Raw genomic sequence first — 16,123 nt, forward strand, 5'->3', positions numbered from 1 at the left:
ATTAACAACTAATGGAGAAGGAGGAGCAAGGAGGTTTATATACGAGTAACACCGTGCGAGCGACACACAGGCTTTTTCTCTCAATTCTTATTCATTCTCATTCAGTCTCAGTCTCATCCCGTTCGCAAACTTCAACTAGTTTTATTTGAGGTCCAACCGAAAGAATTATTAATTCTGTTAGTATTAATTTCGCAAAACGAAATCCCAGGCGTCGTCAACCACCGAGCCACCTCCAGCTGGGGTTCTTCTTGATAAGTAGTAAGTCTACCTAACACATTCACACCGATACTTCGTACAATTTCCGGGAGTTTAATCAAATCATAAAAACTAGAGTCTTTGGGTTCGCCTGTTGGATTCGCGGTTAAACCCAAAGTATTTGACCTCACACCCTTTGGTGTCTTCTCTCCTTCACCTTTCTCCCGAAATCACTCCGGATTCTCCGCAACAGCGAAACGACTTCGTGATTTCTACCCTCTATTCCAGAAAAATCACTTCAGGGTTTCTTCCGCAACAGCGGACACGAATTCGCTGATTTCTATTCCTGTTCTTCCGAAAATTACTCCCGGATTCTCCGCAACAGCGGACGACTTTCGTGATTTCTATCCGGCTTCTCCGAAATCACTCCGGACTCTCCGCAACAGCGACGATTCGTGATTTCTACCCTCTATTCCAGAAATCACTCCGGGATTCCCGACAACAGCGCGCAACAAACGACTTCGTGCTTTCTACCCTCTATTCCGAAACCAGTTCCGCCACTTGGATTTTATCGGGCAATTTTCCACCGACATTCGGCACGTGATAGGCGAGGAAAACATCGTGGCGGATGCACTATCTCGAATCGAGGAGCTTTATTCTTCCATGGACTACGCTGCACTGGCGGAGTCGCAGGGGACAGACGAAGAGCTTGAGGACTACGCACGACGGGAAACCGGACTGAAGCTGGAGAAGGTGCAGATTTCCGGAACGGGAATAGAAGTATACTGCGACACGACGACACTAACACCGCGACCGTTCCTGACAAGGCCCTTTCGGCGGGCCGCATTCAACCTCGTGCACAACCTGGCACACCCAGGAATCAAGGCGACGGGCAGGCTCGTGGCGCAACGCTACGTGTGGCCGTCGATGAACACGGACTGCCGCAGCTGGGCACGTGCATGCGTATCCTGTCAGCGGTCTAACAATAAGATCTCTCGGCACGTTTCGGCGCCCTTGGGGAGATTTGCTGCTCCATCCAGCAGATTCGAATACGTCCAGCTAGACATAATCGTGATGCCCGTCTCGGAAGGCATGCGATATTGCCTCACGTGTGTGGACCGCTTTACATGATGGCCGGAAGCGTTCTCTCTACGAGATCAGGAGGCGGAGACGGTCGCAAGGGCGTTTTACGAGGGATGGATCTCCCGATTCGGGGCGCCCGTACGAATAACGACGGACCAGGGGCGCCAGTTTGAGTCCAACTTTTTTCGGCGGCTGAGCGAGCTGACGGGAGTGCAGCAGTTGAGGACGACGGCGTACCACCCACAGGCGAATGGAATGGTCGAGCGGTTCCATCGCCAGCTCAAGGCGGCAATCAAGTGCCAGCAGAGCGATCGCTGGACGGAAGTGCTGCCGACGGTGCTGCTCGGGATCCGAGCAGCGTGGAGAGACGACCTGCAGGCGATCGCAGCGGAGCTGGTGTACGGCCAAACGTTGAAGATCTCGGGACAATTTCTGAGCCGACGGCCGACGGGCGGCGAGGACGACGCTGCCGATTTTGTAAGGACGCTGCAGGAGCAGTTCGAAAGGCTGCGACCGGTGGACGGAACCCGACACGGGGAGCGACGGTCGTTTGTCTACGGGGATCTAGCGACGACCGAGCAGATGTTTGTGCGGCGAGACGGGCCAAAAATGATGCTGCAGGCGCCGTACGAGGGGCCGTACGCATTTGTTAGCCGAGGCGACAAAGTCTTTGTCGTGCGTATGCATGGCAAAGAGAAAACCGTCTCAATAGACAGAATAAAATCCGCATACTTGATTTCAGAACACGACACAGGAGCGGGTGGCTCGGCGGAAGCGACGGCGCGAGACCAGGACACCGAGGTTGAGCGGCGGAGCGCACGAGAGGACGCGGGGCCGCTGCCCCGAGAGAGCGAGAGAACGACAAGAGCGGGGAGAAGAGTTCGGTTCCCGGACCGTTTTCAAGCGGAATTGTGAAGCCGGGACACTACGATTGGCATGAGCCGCGGAACCCGAAAAATAAAAAAAAGTAAAAAAAAAACGAATTCGACGCGTATTAGCAAATTTGTATATATATTCTTCGTTATTAAAAGTAAATTAACGCAAAGAGTCTCAGACCAGGAGCGACGTGCGTTTGGGCAGACAGAACGACAAATACATTTAGATTCTTTTATGTATAGTGTATTAGATTATCGGTATTTATTATTATTGTACATCATTTTATTATTATTATATCATTATTATGTCATATTTATTCTTGTTCTTTGGCGCTTTAAATTTATTATATAACAGCAAGCAAAAATCTTAGCATTTGTCTCTGTCTGCTATCGGTGGAAAAACTATAGCGGAAACCGTGCAATTTTCGAGCGAATATCGTGCTATCGGTATAGCACTGGCGGGGAAGTACTGTGGCGATTACATCGTCACATACATCCCGAAAAATAGCGAGCGAAAAATATTTACACGAATACGGCCACACACATGCGAAAAGTACCGAGACACAAATAAATATAAATAAAAACATAACAGACGAGACAGAGAGAGACGAAAGACGAGAAACACAGAGACAAATATCGAGACATTAAGAGACAAAGAAAATAAACGAACATAAAATTCTCGAAGCCTCTCGAAGTCTCTCGAAGATCGATTTTTAAGGCGAAAGATATGAAGAGCGATTTTGCGTTCGAGAGATTCGGTTATCGACTGTTACCGCGTACGGACGTACATTGTAAATACAAACGATTTATATTTTACATCTATCTCCGAAATCATGTACAGACTCTTGTAAAGCCTTTTCGTTACCGGTGAATATACTGCATATTTATACGTAATTAACGTCTCTCTTTATTTCAATTCCTGACTTGCGTCATACAATTAATAATTCCTCCACAGCAGTTAAAAAACAATAGTTTATAGCAATTTAATAAGATACTGCATCAAAGTTGAAACGTTTTTAGACATTTAAATTAAATTTAATGATTAAAATTTAATTTTTACTTTTATAATAAAAACAATAATTTACATGTATTGATACATATATTGATGGTGAGAATATATATAAAAAAATAATATCAAATAGAAAGATTTGATAAAATAAGCATTGATAAAGATTATAGTTTTAATACTTAAACTCATTGTCAGAATTTATTAAATATTTTAATAATTATTTATTAATTATACATTATACAATAAAATGATAGAACATACTAATTGTTTGAGATGCAAAATAATTCTTATCGCCAGTTAAATTATTTCGGCAGTAAAATGTAATTAGGATTTTCATATATTATACGTTTTCAGTCGAGACAAGGTTCGATCTCGAAAATAGTTATTGTTAAATTCTAGAATCTTCGATCGGCAATAATAAAGTCACATTTGTTTGTAATGGAATAAAAAAGAGTCGTAAATTGACAGCTGTCATATAAAAAAACGCTCAAATACACAAACAAGTAACGGTGTCGCAACCGTTCCGCCGAATAATTATGTGCTATTGAGCATGCGCCACTTTAAAATCACGCAAAATTATTGGCGCTTCACGCGAGGGTGGGCTCCTCTCCGAAAATGATAAAGGAGGAGCTCACACCCGGTTTGAGGTCTTATCGCTTTCCGCCGTGTACGCATAAGAGTAAACCGCTTAGAAAAAACCGCAGAACATTAAATCGACGACCACCGCCTTTTCTTTTGATTTCGAATTGTCCGCTGAAACTGATTAGATTTTGTGTTAATTTTTTGTGCGTTTAATTGTTAAGTATTGTACATGATATTTCCGTAAAGATTCGTATATTAAAAGTTTCTTTTATACTAAAAGTGACTCATCCTTTTTTGGTGTCGTTCGATTCCTCTCACGCAGCGCGTTCGCGAACATATTTCTGGTCCTTCGAGCCGGATCTTCTCGCCGGCACCCGCAAGTTTGTGAACGTGTCGTCGTGTAGTTCGTGAGTGCTCGTAGTTCACCATGGATGTGAACACGTTGATCGATTGCCAACGTGAGATCCAGGTCCGTATTTCGCGCTCCGTGGAATACCTGAAGAAGCTGGGCACGACCAACATTACCGCCAGTGCCGTATCTACACGCACCAGAATCTTAGATCAGCTGTGGACGAAATTCGAGGCACAGCATGATCTCATTCGCGCAGCTCTGAAAGAAAAATATTGTGAGAGCGAATACTACAAGTCGGAGTTGCATGGAGATACGGAAAATCTGTACGTTGCACAACGCAGTACCTTGGATAGTTATGCCGAACATTTCCGGAAGCCGAACGTATCTCCATCCGTCGACGTCGCATCGAAGTCTTCGCTGCCGCGCATCAAGTTGCCGCCGTTCTCTGGCGCCTACGCCGATTGGCCATCCTTTCGCGATCTTTTTCTGTCCATTGTGAGCAGCAATTCGATCTCGAACATTGAGCGGCTCCACCACCTCCGCTCGTGTCTGACAGGTCCGGCTGAAAAGTTGATAAAGTCACTACCTGTCACGAGTGACAATTACGATCGCGCTTGGGCAATCTTGGACAAGCACTACAATAACAAAAGAGAATTAATCCGCTCCAACTTTGCCACGTTTACCGCCGTGCCAAAGATGAAGGGAGATACCGCCGAGGAGCTGAGCCGCATCCACAACGCTGTCACCGCCGCAGTCAACGCACAGGAGAGCATCGGACGTCCTATCAACTCGCATGGGATGGACCTGTTCAACCACCTGGTCGTCGAACTGTTCGACGCACGCACTCGTCTCGAATGGGAGTCAACCACTTCAGACTCCACCGAACCACCACAGAACGAGGCACTTCTCGACTTTATTAGTCGACGAGTATTGACGCTCAACGCCGCACGACCGAGGAGTGTCACAAAGGGACCTGGAGAAACATCACGATTTGCCAAAGCGCACGTCACGAAGCACCAAGGCGCGGATTCACCTCACTGTGCACTGTGCCGTGAAAACCATACCTTGATGACGTGCAAAAGCTTCAAGGCCAAGACTGCGGTTGAGCGGAAAACGTTCGTGGAGACCAACCGACTGTGCTTCAACTGCTTAGGCAATCATTTCTTAGCACGGTGTCAGTCAAAAAAGAATTGCCTCACCTGCAACGCACGACACCACACCATGCTGCACGGGGCATCCACATCAACACCATCCGCTGAGGCCACTTCACTTGCCACCACACTGGTCACTGCACAGCAAGCTAAGACGCACAAGGCCGTCCTTCTCGCAACCGCTCGCGTCAAGGTCGCTGATCGATACGGATCACCACACGAGGTTAGAGTCTTGATAGATCAGTGCTCCGAGGTGTCCATCATCTCTGAGGCTCTGGCTCAGCGTCTTCGGCTGCCTCGAGCTTCAACGGATCTGTCCATCTTCGGCATCGGAGGGACTCGCTCTGGATCAGCGCGTGGCAAGGTCACGATAGACATCACATCTGACGTGACCAATGCCGAGCTTCGCGTGGTGGCCTTTGTGCTGCCGCGCATCTCATTGCAACAAGGCACCGCTCAACGTGAAGATCGTAGCTGGCCTCACATCCACGGACTTCGATTGGCCGACCCGCGCTTCCTGGATGACGATCCTGCGGAGTTACTTCTGGGAGCAGAAGTCTACTCGCTGATCCTCGAGGAAGGCCTTCGCAAGGGCGGATCACGGATGCCGATCGCCCAGCAGACGAGCTTAGGATGGATCTTGTCCGGAGGCTACGACGCCGCAGCACCCGAAGGCCATCGCCGCACGTTCCAGTGCACCACAGACCACGACCTCGCTAACATGGTTCGACGCTTCTGGGAGCAGGAACGCGAGCCAGTAGCTGGGACACCGCTCACCGCCGACGAAGCCAGGTGCGAAGACTTCTACGTGCGCACGGTCACTCGCACGTCCAGTGGCAGGTACATGGTGAGGCTGCCATGTACTTCACCGCCGCCGACATCGCTCAGCGAGACTCGTCGACCCGCAGAGCGCCTCCTGGAAGCCATGGAGCGGAAGGGAGCACGAGATCCTCGCTTCGGTGACCTCTATCGAGATTTCATGGAGGAATACGAGAACCTGCAACATATGGAGGTCAGCACAACTTCAACAACCTGCAGCCCTAGGTGCTACTTACCGCATCACGGGGTCCTCAAGGAGTCGAGCACGACCACAAAGCTCAGGGTCGTGTTCAACGGCTCCCAGCGCACACGGTCCGGAGAGTCGCTGAACGCACACCTCCTCACTGGAGCCAATCTCTTGCCAACACTCGCTGATGTCCTACTTCGGTGGCGTTGGCATCGGTACGTTCTCGTCACGGATATCGAGAAGATGTACCGACAAATTCTTGTACATCCGGAGGATCGTCGCCTGCAAACCATCTTGTGGCGCCACACCAGCTCTGATGACGTCCACGAGTACGAGCTGAGGACCGTGACCTACGGGCTAGCGTGTGCACCCTTTCTCGCCATCAGGACTCTTCATCAACTCGCAGCAGACGAAGAGGCACGATATCCACGCGGAGTCAAGGCACTGCGACACGACTGCTACGTCGACGACGTGGTCACCGGCGCTGATAGCTTGGAGGACGCTATCGACCTTCAGCAGGAACTACGGAGTCTTTGCATGGCGGGCGGATTTCCTTTGAGGAAGTGGGCTGCCAACGATCAGCAGGTGCTCACCGGAGTTCCACCGGAACATCGGCATCAACGCAAACCGCACTCATGGGAGGGAGAGAGTCACGCTACCTTGGGCCTCCGATGGCATCCGCAAGGTGACTGGTTCTCCTTCACCATACGTCCGCGTGCAATCACCGACTTCACGAAGCGACGAGTTTTGGCCGAGACGGCTCGACTCTTTGACCCGATGGGGTGGCTCGCACCTGTCGTCATCAGAGCCAAAATTCTGATTCAGACGACGTGGCTTCAACGGCTGGACTGGGACTCCCCGCTGCCTGATCAGGACGCACACCGCTGGAGGCAGTTGTTGAATCAGCTTCCTCTTCTAGATGACATCCGCATAACTCGCTGGCTCAACACTGGGACCGACCATTCACAACTGCAGCTCCATGGGTTTGCCGACGCATCAGAGCGAGGGTACGCCGCCGTGGTGTACATCCGCAACGCTGCAACAGAGAAAACATCAATCAACCTGTTGATGGCAAAATCCAAGGTCGCACCTGTCAAGCAGGTGTCGTTACCTCGCTTGGAACTCTGTGCAGCAGCTCTACTTACCACGCTCATGCTCCACGTGCGCTCTACTCTCGGTTTGACAGCGACGCCAGTGCATCTGTGGTCAGATTCAAAGGTCACGCTCCACTGGATTCAAGGACACAGCACCCGCTGGAAAACCTTTGTCGCCAATCGAGTGTCTCAGATCCAGACCCTGCTGCCAGACGCTCAATGGAGACACATCGCTGGACGAGAGAATCCTGCAGATTGTGCATCACGCGGTGTTACTCCTGACGAACTCATTAAGCATAAACTGTGGTGGACAGGACCTACCTGGCTGTCAGGAGACGAGACTGCATGGCCTTGTTCCGTCATCGAAGCCGCAGAGGATGACCTCCCGGAGCAGCGAGCCACCAGTTTGGTGGTCAAGGCACCGATCACGGCCGAACCTGACCTCCTCCTCCGGTTCCCGAAGCTACAAAGGCTGCTGCGAGTTACTGCATGGTGTCGGCGATGGCTCAATCCGGCGAGACGCGACGTCATACTTGGCCGCACTTTGCATCCGGACGAGCTGGACGTCGCCTTATTTCGATGGCTGCGAGTGGTGCAGGCGCTCCACTTTCCTACGGACGTAGCTGCGGCCTCTGCTGGACGCACTAGTCCACCGCGAAGCCACCTAGCGAGGTTGAGTCCGGTCCTCGATGATCAAGGCGTGCTGCGCGTCGGAGGACGTCTCAAGCATGCTCAGCTACCACTCGACGAAAGACATCCAATGATCATCCCGGCGGCATCATGGTTGACTCGGCTGGTGATTGATTCCTGCCACCGACGGACACTGCACGGAGGTGTGCAACTGACTCTCGGCTTGCTCCGCCTGCGTTTCTGGGTGCCCCGAGGAAGGACCACCGTCAAACAGCAGCTACACCGATGCGTGACCTGCACTCGATGGCGCGCCGCAACACCACAGCCTCCGATGGGTAACCTTCCTCGGGACCGAGTAACGCCAACTCGACCGTTCCTCAGCACCGGTTTGGACTACGCGGGGCCAATCCTCCTCCGGACCAGCAAGGGGCGTGGACACCGTGCGCACAAGGGATACATCGCCGTCTTCGTCTGCTTCTGGTCGAAGGCCATTTACTTAGAAGTTGTCTCGGACTACACCTCGGAGGCCTTCATCGCCGCGCTGCGCCGCTTCATCTCCCGCCGGGGTTTGTGCGCTGAGATTTACAGCGACTGCGGCACGACTTTCATCGGGGCAGATCGGACGCTGCGAGGTCTCTTTAACGCAGCGACAGCCGAAGGTCAAAGTGTCATCCTTGCCGCCACCGATCAAGGAATCCGCTGGCACTTCAACCCGCCAGCGGCCCCGCACTTTGGTGGTTTGTGGGAGGCCGCCGTAAAGTCGACCAAGTTTCACCTCCGTCGGGTGATCGGCGAGACCACCCTCACGTTCGAGGAGTTGAGCACACTCCTCGCCCAGATCGAAGCTTGTCTGAATTCACGTCCGTTACAGGCACTCTCAGATGATCCAGAGGACGTCTCGGCGCTGACCCCCGGTCACTTCCTCGTTGGGGCACCGCTCCTCGCCTTGCCGGAACCGTCATTGACAGAGCAGACGGTGTCCCCCTTGTCACGTTGGCGTCATCTGCAGCGGATGAGGGATCACTTCTGGCAGCGATGGTCATCCGAATACGTGCACGGACTCGCCCCACGCACCAAGTGGCTCAAGGATGCACCTGCACCCCACGTCGGCGATCTCTGTCTCGTGCGCTCCGAGATCACCCCTCCGAGCCGATGGCCTCTCGCTCGCATATTGCGTTTGCACCCCGGAGACGACGGAATTACACGCGTCGTGACCATCCGAACGGCCACGTCCGAGCTCGTGCGCCCACTCGTCAAGCTCGTGTTTCTTCCGGGCGTGAACGACGCGCCTACACCGCACATTGACACATAGCATCACTCACTACACAATCATCACATCATGCACCATATCAATTGTCACACATCACTTGTCTCGCTCACCACCGCACTAAAACTCGTCTCATTTTCACCGCTCACTGCATCTCACACTCGCCGTTCACATCTGCCACATGTTTTCGCCGTTCCAGCTGATCGATTCACATCACGCGATCACCACGTGTTTTCGTCGACTCAGCTGATCGATTCGCAACACGCGATCATCACGTGAATTTCACCGCGCCGACGCGAGCCCGCCCCACCATCAATCACCATCGGAATGTGATCCGCTCCGAAATCATCATCAACCATTTGTCACGTTGCGACAAGGCGGGCGGGATGTTTGAGATGCAAAATAATTCTTATCGCCAGTTAAATTATTTCGGCAGTAAAATGTAATTAGGATTTTCATATATTATACGTTTTCAGTCGAGACAAGGTTCGATCTCGAAAATAGTTATTGTTAAATTCTAGAATCTTCGATCGGCAATAATAAAGTCACATTTGTTTGTAATGGAATAAAAAAGAGTCGTAAATTGACAGCTGTCATATAAAAAAACGCTCAAATACACAAACAAGTAACGGTGTCGCAACCGTTCCGCCGAATAATTATATGCTATTGAGCATGCGCCACTTTAAAATCACGCAAAATTATTGGCGCTTCACGCGAGGGTGGGCTCCTCTCCGAAAATGATAAAAGAGGAGCTCACACCCGGTTTGAGGTCTTATCGCTTTCCGCCGTGTACGCATAAGAGTAAACCGCTTAGAAAAAACCGCAGAACATTAAATCGACGACCACCGCCTTTTCTTTTGATTTCGAATTGTCCGCTGAAACTGATTAGATTTTGTGTTAATTTTTTGTGCGTTTAATTGTTAAGTATTGTACATGATATTTCCGTAAAGATTCGTATATTAAAAGTTTCTTTTATACTAAAAGTGACTCATCCTTTTTTGGTGTCGTTCGATTCCTCTCACGCAGCGCGTTCGCGAACACTAATTGACAATCGAATGAAGAAATCTATATAATATTATATATTTGAAACAATCGTTAACATATCTATTTTGATGCGTATAATCTGAAATATCTAAAAAAAACTCACTATATACAGGAATCCCAGGAATTGTAGTAAACCTGTTAATAATAAATTTTTGAGATCATTTGGAGTTAATGTTTCCTCCGCGAAAATCTCAAAAGAGACTAACATTATTTACATGTTACCAAAATGTGCCATCATATATCTTTGTAACTAAACCTTAAATTAAAGTTTTATTAACAGTAAACTGTACTTAAAGTTAATTGACGAATGTGATTTTGTTAATATTTTATTTACACAAGGCTTAGTTTGCTGAAAACCATTTATTTTCAATCTCTTATAACTCGACATTTATTGGTACTTCGACATTTTCGCTGAGAAAAAATCGTCTCCAAATGATCTCATGTATCTGCTTTTAACAGGTTTACTGCTAATTCTGGAACATTTTATATACAAAACTGATATGTATTCAAGTATATACGCCGAGACGAAAACGAGGATTAGCGTAACACCTCTCGGCACTTTCTTTTGGCTATTCGCGAATATTGGCTAAAGCTCTGTTTCCGCCTAATCATCGTTTCCCCCGTTACGACAGACCGAGATCGGCGCGCGTAGGGAGCGGAGCTCCGAAATTACTCTCTTAGATTCTCACTGATACTATCGTGATATCTTAATAAAGTGTTCCTGTGGTTCAATAGATTATTAATCTCGGTTCTCTCAAATCCATAATAAATAAAATATATAACAGCTGGCGACGAGGATCGAAACAATTAAGGCGTGAAACAGTTAAACAAAGTGGAAATCAGCCACGTGGAAACGTGGCAAAAAAAAATTTTTTTTTCGTTGGAGTCGAACGCTCGACGCAGTTCGAGAAACTACGTTGTGGACTGAGCAAATTGCCAACCCGGAGGAAGCCTAAGACAGGATGACGACAACGGGTACAAGCTCGAGGACGCAGAGCCCGGTGCCGGGGATAAATTCATCGGCGAAGGTAGCTATAGCGAATCCTTTACAAGTCGACGTTTTCGACCCGCAACGGCAGCCGTTAATCCGTTGGCTACAGCGGCTTGAAGGTGCCTTTCGAGTTTTCCAAATCTCGGGAGACACGGAACGTGCTGCCTATTTATTACATTTCGTGGGCGTGGAACCGTTTGGAATTTTATGTGATCGACTGGATCCTGTCGATCCATATACTCAGTCGTATAACACGCTAGTAGAAAAATTAAAAGAATTTTACGCGCCGGAACCACTGGAAATAGCAGAGATATACATATATAGAAAGTGTAGGCAACGCTCAGAGGAGTCGGTCCAGGAATATATGGCCGCGCTCCAGAAACTTTCGTTACACTGTAAATTCGGAGATTTACAAATGGAGCTCCGAAATCAGTTTGTATTTGGTTTAAAAAACCAACGCATCCAAGCAAGGCTGTTGGAAACAGCAAACCTCACGAAGGATTCAGCCTTAAAAATTGCATGCGGAATGGAGTTGGCAGAGAAGGGCGTTAACAAATTAAAAAAAGAAAATCCTGTGGAATCGACCGTTGACTACATCGGAGCGGGAGCCAAACAAAAGAAGGCAAAAGGTCGCAAAGATAGGAAGGCAAATTCTCGAAATCAACAACAAGCAGGATCGAAGAAGGACGCACCGTCAACAAACCGTTCCATAGTCAAATATAATAAGTATTCGAATAACAAGCGTACGAATTCAAAAATAAACGATATTATTTGTTATAGGTGTGGAAAGGCTCATTTGGCGCCAAGCTGTACCCTTCCTCGGAGCGTAAAATGCAATGAGTGCCGAGGTTTTGGACACCTCCAGAAAGTGTGCAAAAAGAAGGGCCAAGCCCATTTGCTGAAGGAAGTATTCCGTGTGTATGATGGAGAGCATTTCGAGCAAAGGGCAAAATTCACCGTGCCGCTTCAAATCGAAAACAAGCTGGTGAAATTCGATGTGGATTGCGGATCAGCGGTCACATTGGTGAGCGAAAATTGGCGCATAAAAACATTTCCAAACGCTAAGATATATAAAACTCGGTTGCAATTACGCTCTTATTGTAAACAGAATTTCGTGCCGCTCGGGTTCATTAAAGTTAAAATCAAGGACGTAAATGAAATTAAAATATTAAATATGTATGTAGTAAAAATCGATCGAGATCCATTGTTAGGGCGAGAGTGGATTAATCAATTAAAATCTTTGGAAAAAATAGTTTGAAAGAAATAGAAGACGTGGCTACTCTCGGACGCGTCCGGGCAAGAACGATTGTCAAAGTTATTAGAAAAATATAAAAATGTATTAAGCGAAGAGTTTGCGCACATTAATAAATTTAAAGCTCATTTAAAGTTAAAACCGAATGCAAAGCCTGTGTTCATAAAAAATCGGTCGGTGCCTTTTAAAATATTAGAGAAAGTTGAAAAAGAATTAGAAAATATGTTAGAGGCCGGAATTTTAGAAAAAGTGGAATCTTCAAACTGGGCGACGCCTATCGTCCCGGTATTAAAAAAAATGGCGGGGTTAGAATTTGCGGTGATTTTAGTGTAACAGTAAATCCGGCGTTATGAACATCCCTTGCCCACGATGGAAGAGTTGTTTGCTTCAATGTCGGGTGGCACGATCTTCTCTAAAATCAATCTTAAACAAGCGTATTTACAATTACCGGTCGCGGATCCGGACAGAGAAATCTTAACTTTAAGCACGCATAAGGGTTTATTTAGATGTAACCGTTTGATGTACGGAGTGGCATCCGCACCTGCGATATGGCAGAGAACAATAGAAAGCATACTGGGTGGAATACCCGGTGTTGCAGTATTCTTGGACGATATCAGAATCGCGGGGAAAAATATAAATCAACATTTCGAGAGATTAGAATGTGTATTAAAAAGGCTATCAGAGTATAATATTCGTATAAATTTTGAAAAATGCGCGTTCCTAAAAGATCAAATATCCTATTGTGGATACTTAATTAGTAAAAAGGGAATTTTAAAAGAGCCTAAAAAAATCGAAGCGGTTCAAAAGATGCCAAGGCCAACTGACATTACTCAGCTGCGAGCGTTTATTGGATTGGTAAATTATTATGGACGTTTTATTGAACATTTAAGTAATAAATTATACCCATTAAATAATTTGTTAAAGAAAAACGTGAAATTTAATTGGTCCAAAAAATGTGAGATCGCGTTCAATAAAATTAAACTAGAATTTGGAATTGATAAAGTATTAGTGCCTTTTAACCCTAAACTGCCATTAATCCTCGCGGTGGATGCCAGCCCGTACGGAGTCGGAGCCGTTCTTTCGCACATGTACCCCGACGGTACGGAGCGCGTAATACAATACGCATCGAACACATTAAATGAGACGCAAAAGAAGTACGCGCAAATAGATAAGGAGGCTTTCGCAATAGTTTTTGGTATTAAAAAATTCCATCAATTCTTGTATGGGAATCACTTTACATTGTTGACAGACAATAAGCCTTTGGCACAAATACTCAACCCGCAAAAGGGTTTACCGGCATATAGCGCGCTGCGTATGCAGCACTATGCCGTGTTTTTACAAGCTTTCAATTTCAATATTAAATATCGCAAAGCTGTAGCATTCATCATCCACACCTTTCATTTACACTCTACACTTTTATTACACCTTACACTTTTCACTGCACTTTTACACTTTTTTACATCTTTATACATTTGTAATAACTTCAATTCATTAATATACATAATGTTTTTAAGAAAAATCAATATTTCCATAACAACACATTCATTCATTTATTTGTTACATATTAATTCTTTTTGTTCTTTCGCTTTATACTTTCAATGAATAAACATTACTTTTTCAAAGATCTGGTGAATTTATTTATAAGTCGCTACATTTTTGGTGACCCCGACGTGATATTAAAGCCGACGTGATATTAAAGCCGACGTGATATTAAAGCCGACGCGATATTTAAGCCGACGCATTTTAAAGGCTGATGCGGAATAAGTGCCAAGTGATCGTCGTAGACTTCTGCGAAATATTATCATCGCTTGGAAGAATTGCTGGATATCCTGATTTTAAGAGATTCATTCTCCGGATCTTTGAAACATCAGAGGCGGATTAGTCCTTCACGGAAATTCTCAAATCATTTTATCGGATTCCTGGAACAAGAGGAAAATGCCAATCGATAGATCACCAGTTAGACCCTGTTCGGATACACAGATTGATATGGATTTGGCGAGCGGATCAAATCAGTTTGGATCAGAAAATATTAATATTTTACCTTCTCAAACTGGACATCAGGTGAGTGATCCTATGTTACAAATTCACTCAAATGAGTTTCGTTTATTAAAACTACCGACTTTCTGGCATAAACAACCTAAACTCTGGTTTGCTTCTATTGAAAGTGAGTTTACGGTTTATCGAATTCGATCAGATAATATTAAATATAGTTCTGTCATTCGTCATCTTGATGAACAAGCCTTAGTAAACATTTCTGAAGTCATTGAAAATCCACCTAAAACAGATAAATATAATTATTTAAAGAAAATATTAATAAATCGCTTTACGGATTCAGAGGAAAAACGTTTGAGACAAATATTAGCTGGAATTGAACTTAATGATAAAAAGCCTTCGGAATTACTTCGAGAAATTCGTCATTTATCTGGAGGATCTTTAGCGGATAGTGTTTTGCAAATGATTTGGCTTCAACGCTTACCACATAGAATTCAAACGACTTTAGCCGTAGTAGAGGATGTTCCTCTTGTTAAACTTGCGGAATTAGCCGATAAAATTGCTGATCGGGACGGCGGTTTGCAAGTCGCGGAAGTTTCCAATAATACAAGTAATAAATCTTCGGATTTCGCGGATTTACTACGAAGAATCGAAGCTCTTGAAGTTTCTCGTCGTCGAGATCGTTCCAAAAGCCGGTCTAGAGAGAATAGAAGATTTAGATCGTTATCGCGTAAGAAAGACAAATCAAATAAAGATATTAAAGATACATCAATTTGTTTTTACCATAAGAAGTTTGGTGATAAGGCCAAACGATGTACTTTACCTTGTTCTATGTCCAAAACATTCTTGGCTTCACAGGAAAACTAAAAACGCCGCTTAAGACTGAGGCTGCTTACGACGGTGTTTCTAACAATCGCCTCATTATTTTCGACAGACATTCAAATTTGAATTTTCTTGTCGATACGGGCGCTGATATATCGTTGTTACCTAAAAAGGTTTTATTGAAGCCGTGGCATACTAATTTAAAACTTTTTGCCGCAAATGGTACTCAAATTAATACTTACGGTTCTAAAACTTTAATTTTGAACCTCGGTTTAAGGAGAGAATTCAAATGGAAATTTTGTGTCGCGGATATTCAACGTCCTATTTTAGGCGCCGATTTCCTTTGTCATTTTAATCTCCTAATTGACATTAAAAACAAGAAATTGATTGATAATGTTACCGGTCTTACGAATACTGGAAAAATTCAAGAAGTTGCACATTTGTCAATTTTTACCACATCTCCTGATTCTGTGTACCACAAATTTTTAACCGAATTTCCAGGACTCACCCGTTTTTCTTCAATTTCCTCGGTAAAAACACATGGTGTTGAACATCATATCGTTACGGAAGGTTCTCCTAAATTTTCGACTCCCAGAAGACTTACTCCTGAGAAACTTAAATGTGCCAAGGAAGAATTCAAGTCTATGATGGAGCAAGGAATTTGCAGACCTTCAAGCAGCTCCTGGGCAGCCCCTCTACATATGGTACCTAAAAAGGAACAAAATTCTTGGAGACTGTGTGGTGATTATCGTGCACTCAATTCAGTGACTATCCCGGA

At 46.1% G+C, this 16,123-nt stretch overlaps 2 protein-coding genes and 1 long non-coding RNA gene across 3 annotated transcripts; 2 read left to right on the forward strand and 1 right to left on the reverse strand.

Annotated features, from left to right (window-relative positions):
* Positions 1–4,171: 4,171 nt before the first annotated feature.
* LOC146720284 (uncharacterized) lies at positions 4,172–9,289 on the forward strand. The gene has a single exon (XM_085488844.1). The coding sequence runs from the start codon at positions 4,172–4,174 to the stop codon at positions 9,287–9,289; it is 5,118 nt and encodes a 1,705-aa protein (XP_085344970.1).
* Positions 9,290–11,250: 1,961 nt separating this feature from the next.
* Positions 11,251–13,043, forward strand: LOC146720285 (uncharacterized). Its single transcript, XM_085488845.1, has 3 exons — positions 11,251–11,972; positions 12,060–12,303; positions 13,038–13,043. The coding sequence occupies exons 1-3, from the start codon at positions 11,251–11,253 to the stop codon at positions 13,041–13,043; spliced, it is 972 nt and encodes a 323-aa protein (XP_085344971.1).
* A 2,153-nt stretch (positions 13,044–15,196) lies between these two features.
* LOC146720286 (uncharacterized) lies at positions 15,197–15,839 on the reverse strand. The gene is made up of 3 exons (XR_014926145.1): positions 15,588–15,839; positions 15,347–15,510; positions 15,197–15,220 (listed from the first exon to the last, which is right to left on the reverse strand). It is a non-coding gene; the product is annotated as an uncharacterized LOC146720286 (long non-coding RNA).
* Between the last annotated feature and the right edge of the window lie 284 nt (positions 15,840–16,123).

Source organism: Nylanderia fulva, unplaced genomic scaffold, assembly GCF_048542155.1.
Source record: "Nylanderia fulva isolate GAGA-0341 unplaced genomic scaffold, ASM4854215v1 Scaffold722, whole genome shotgun sequence".
Lineage (NCBI taxonomy): Eukaryota > Metazoa > Arthropoda > Insecta > Hymenoptera > Formicidae > Nylanderia > Nylanderia fulva.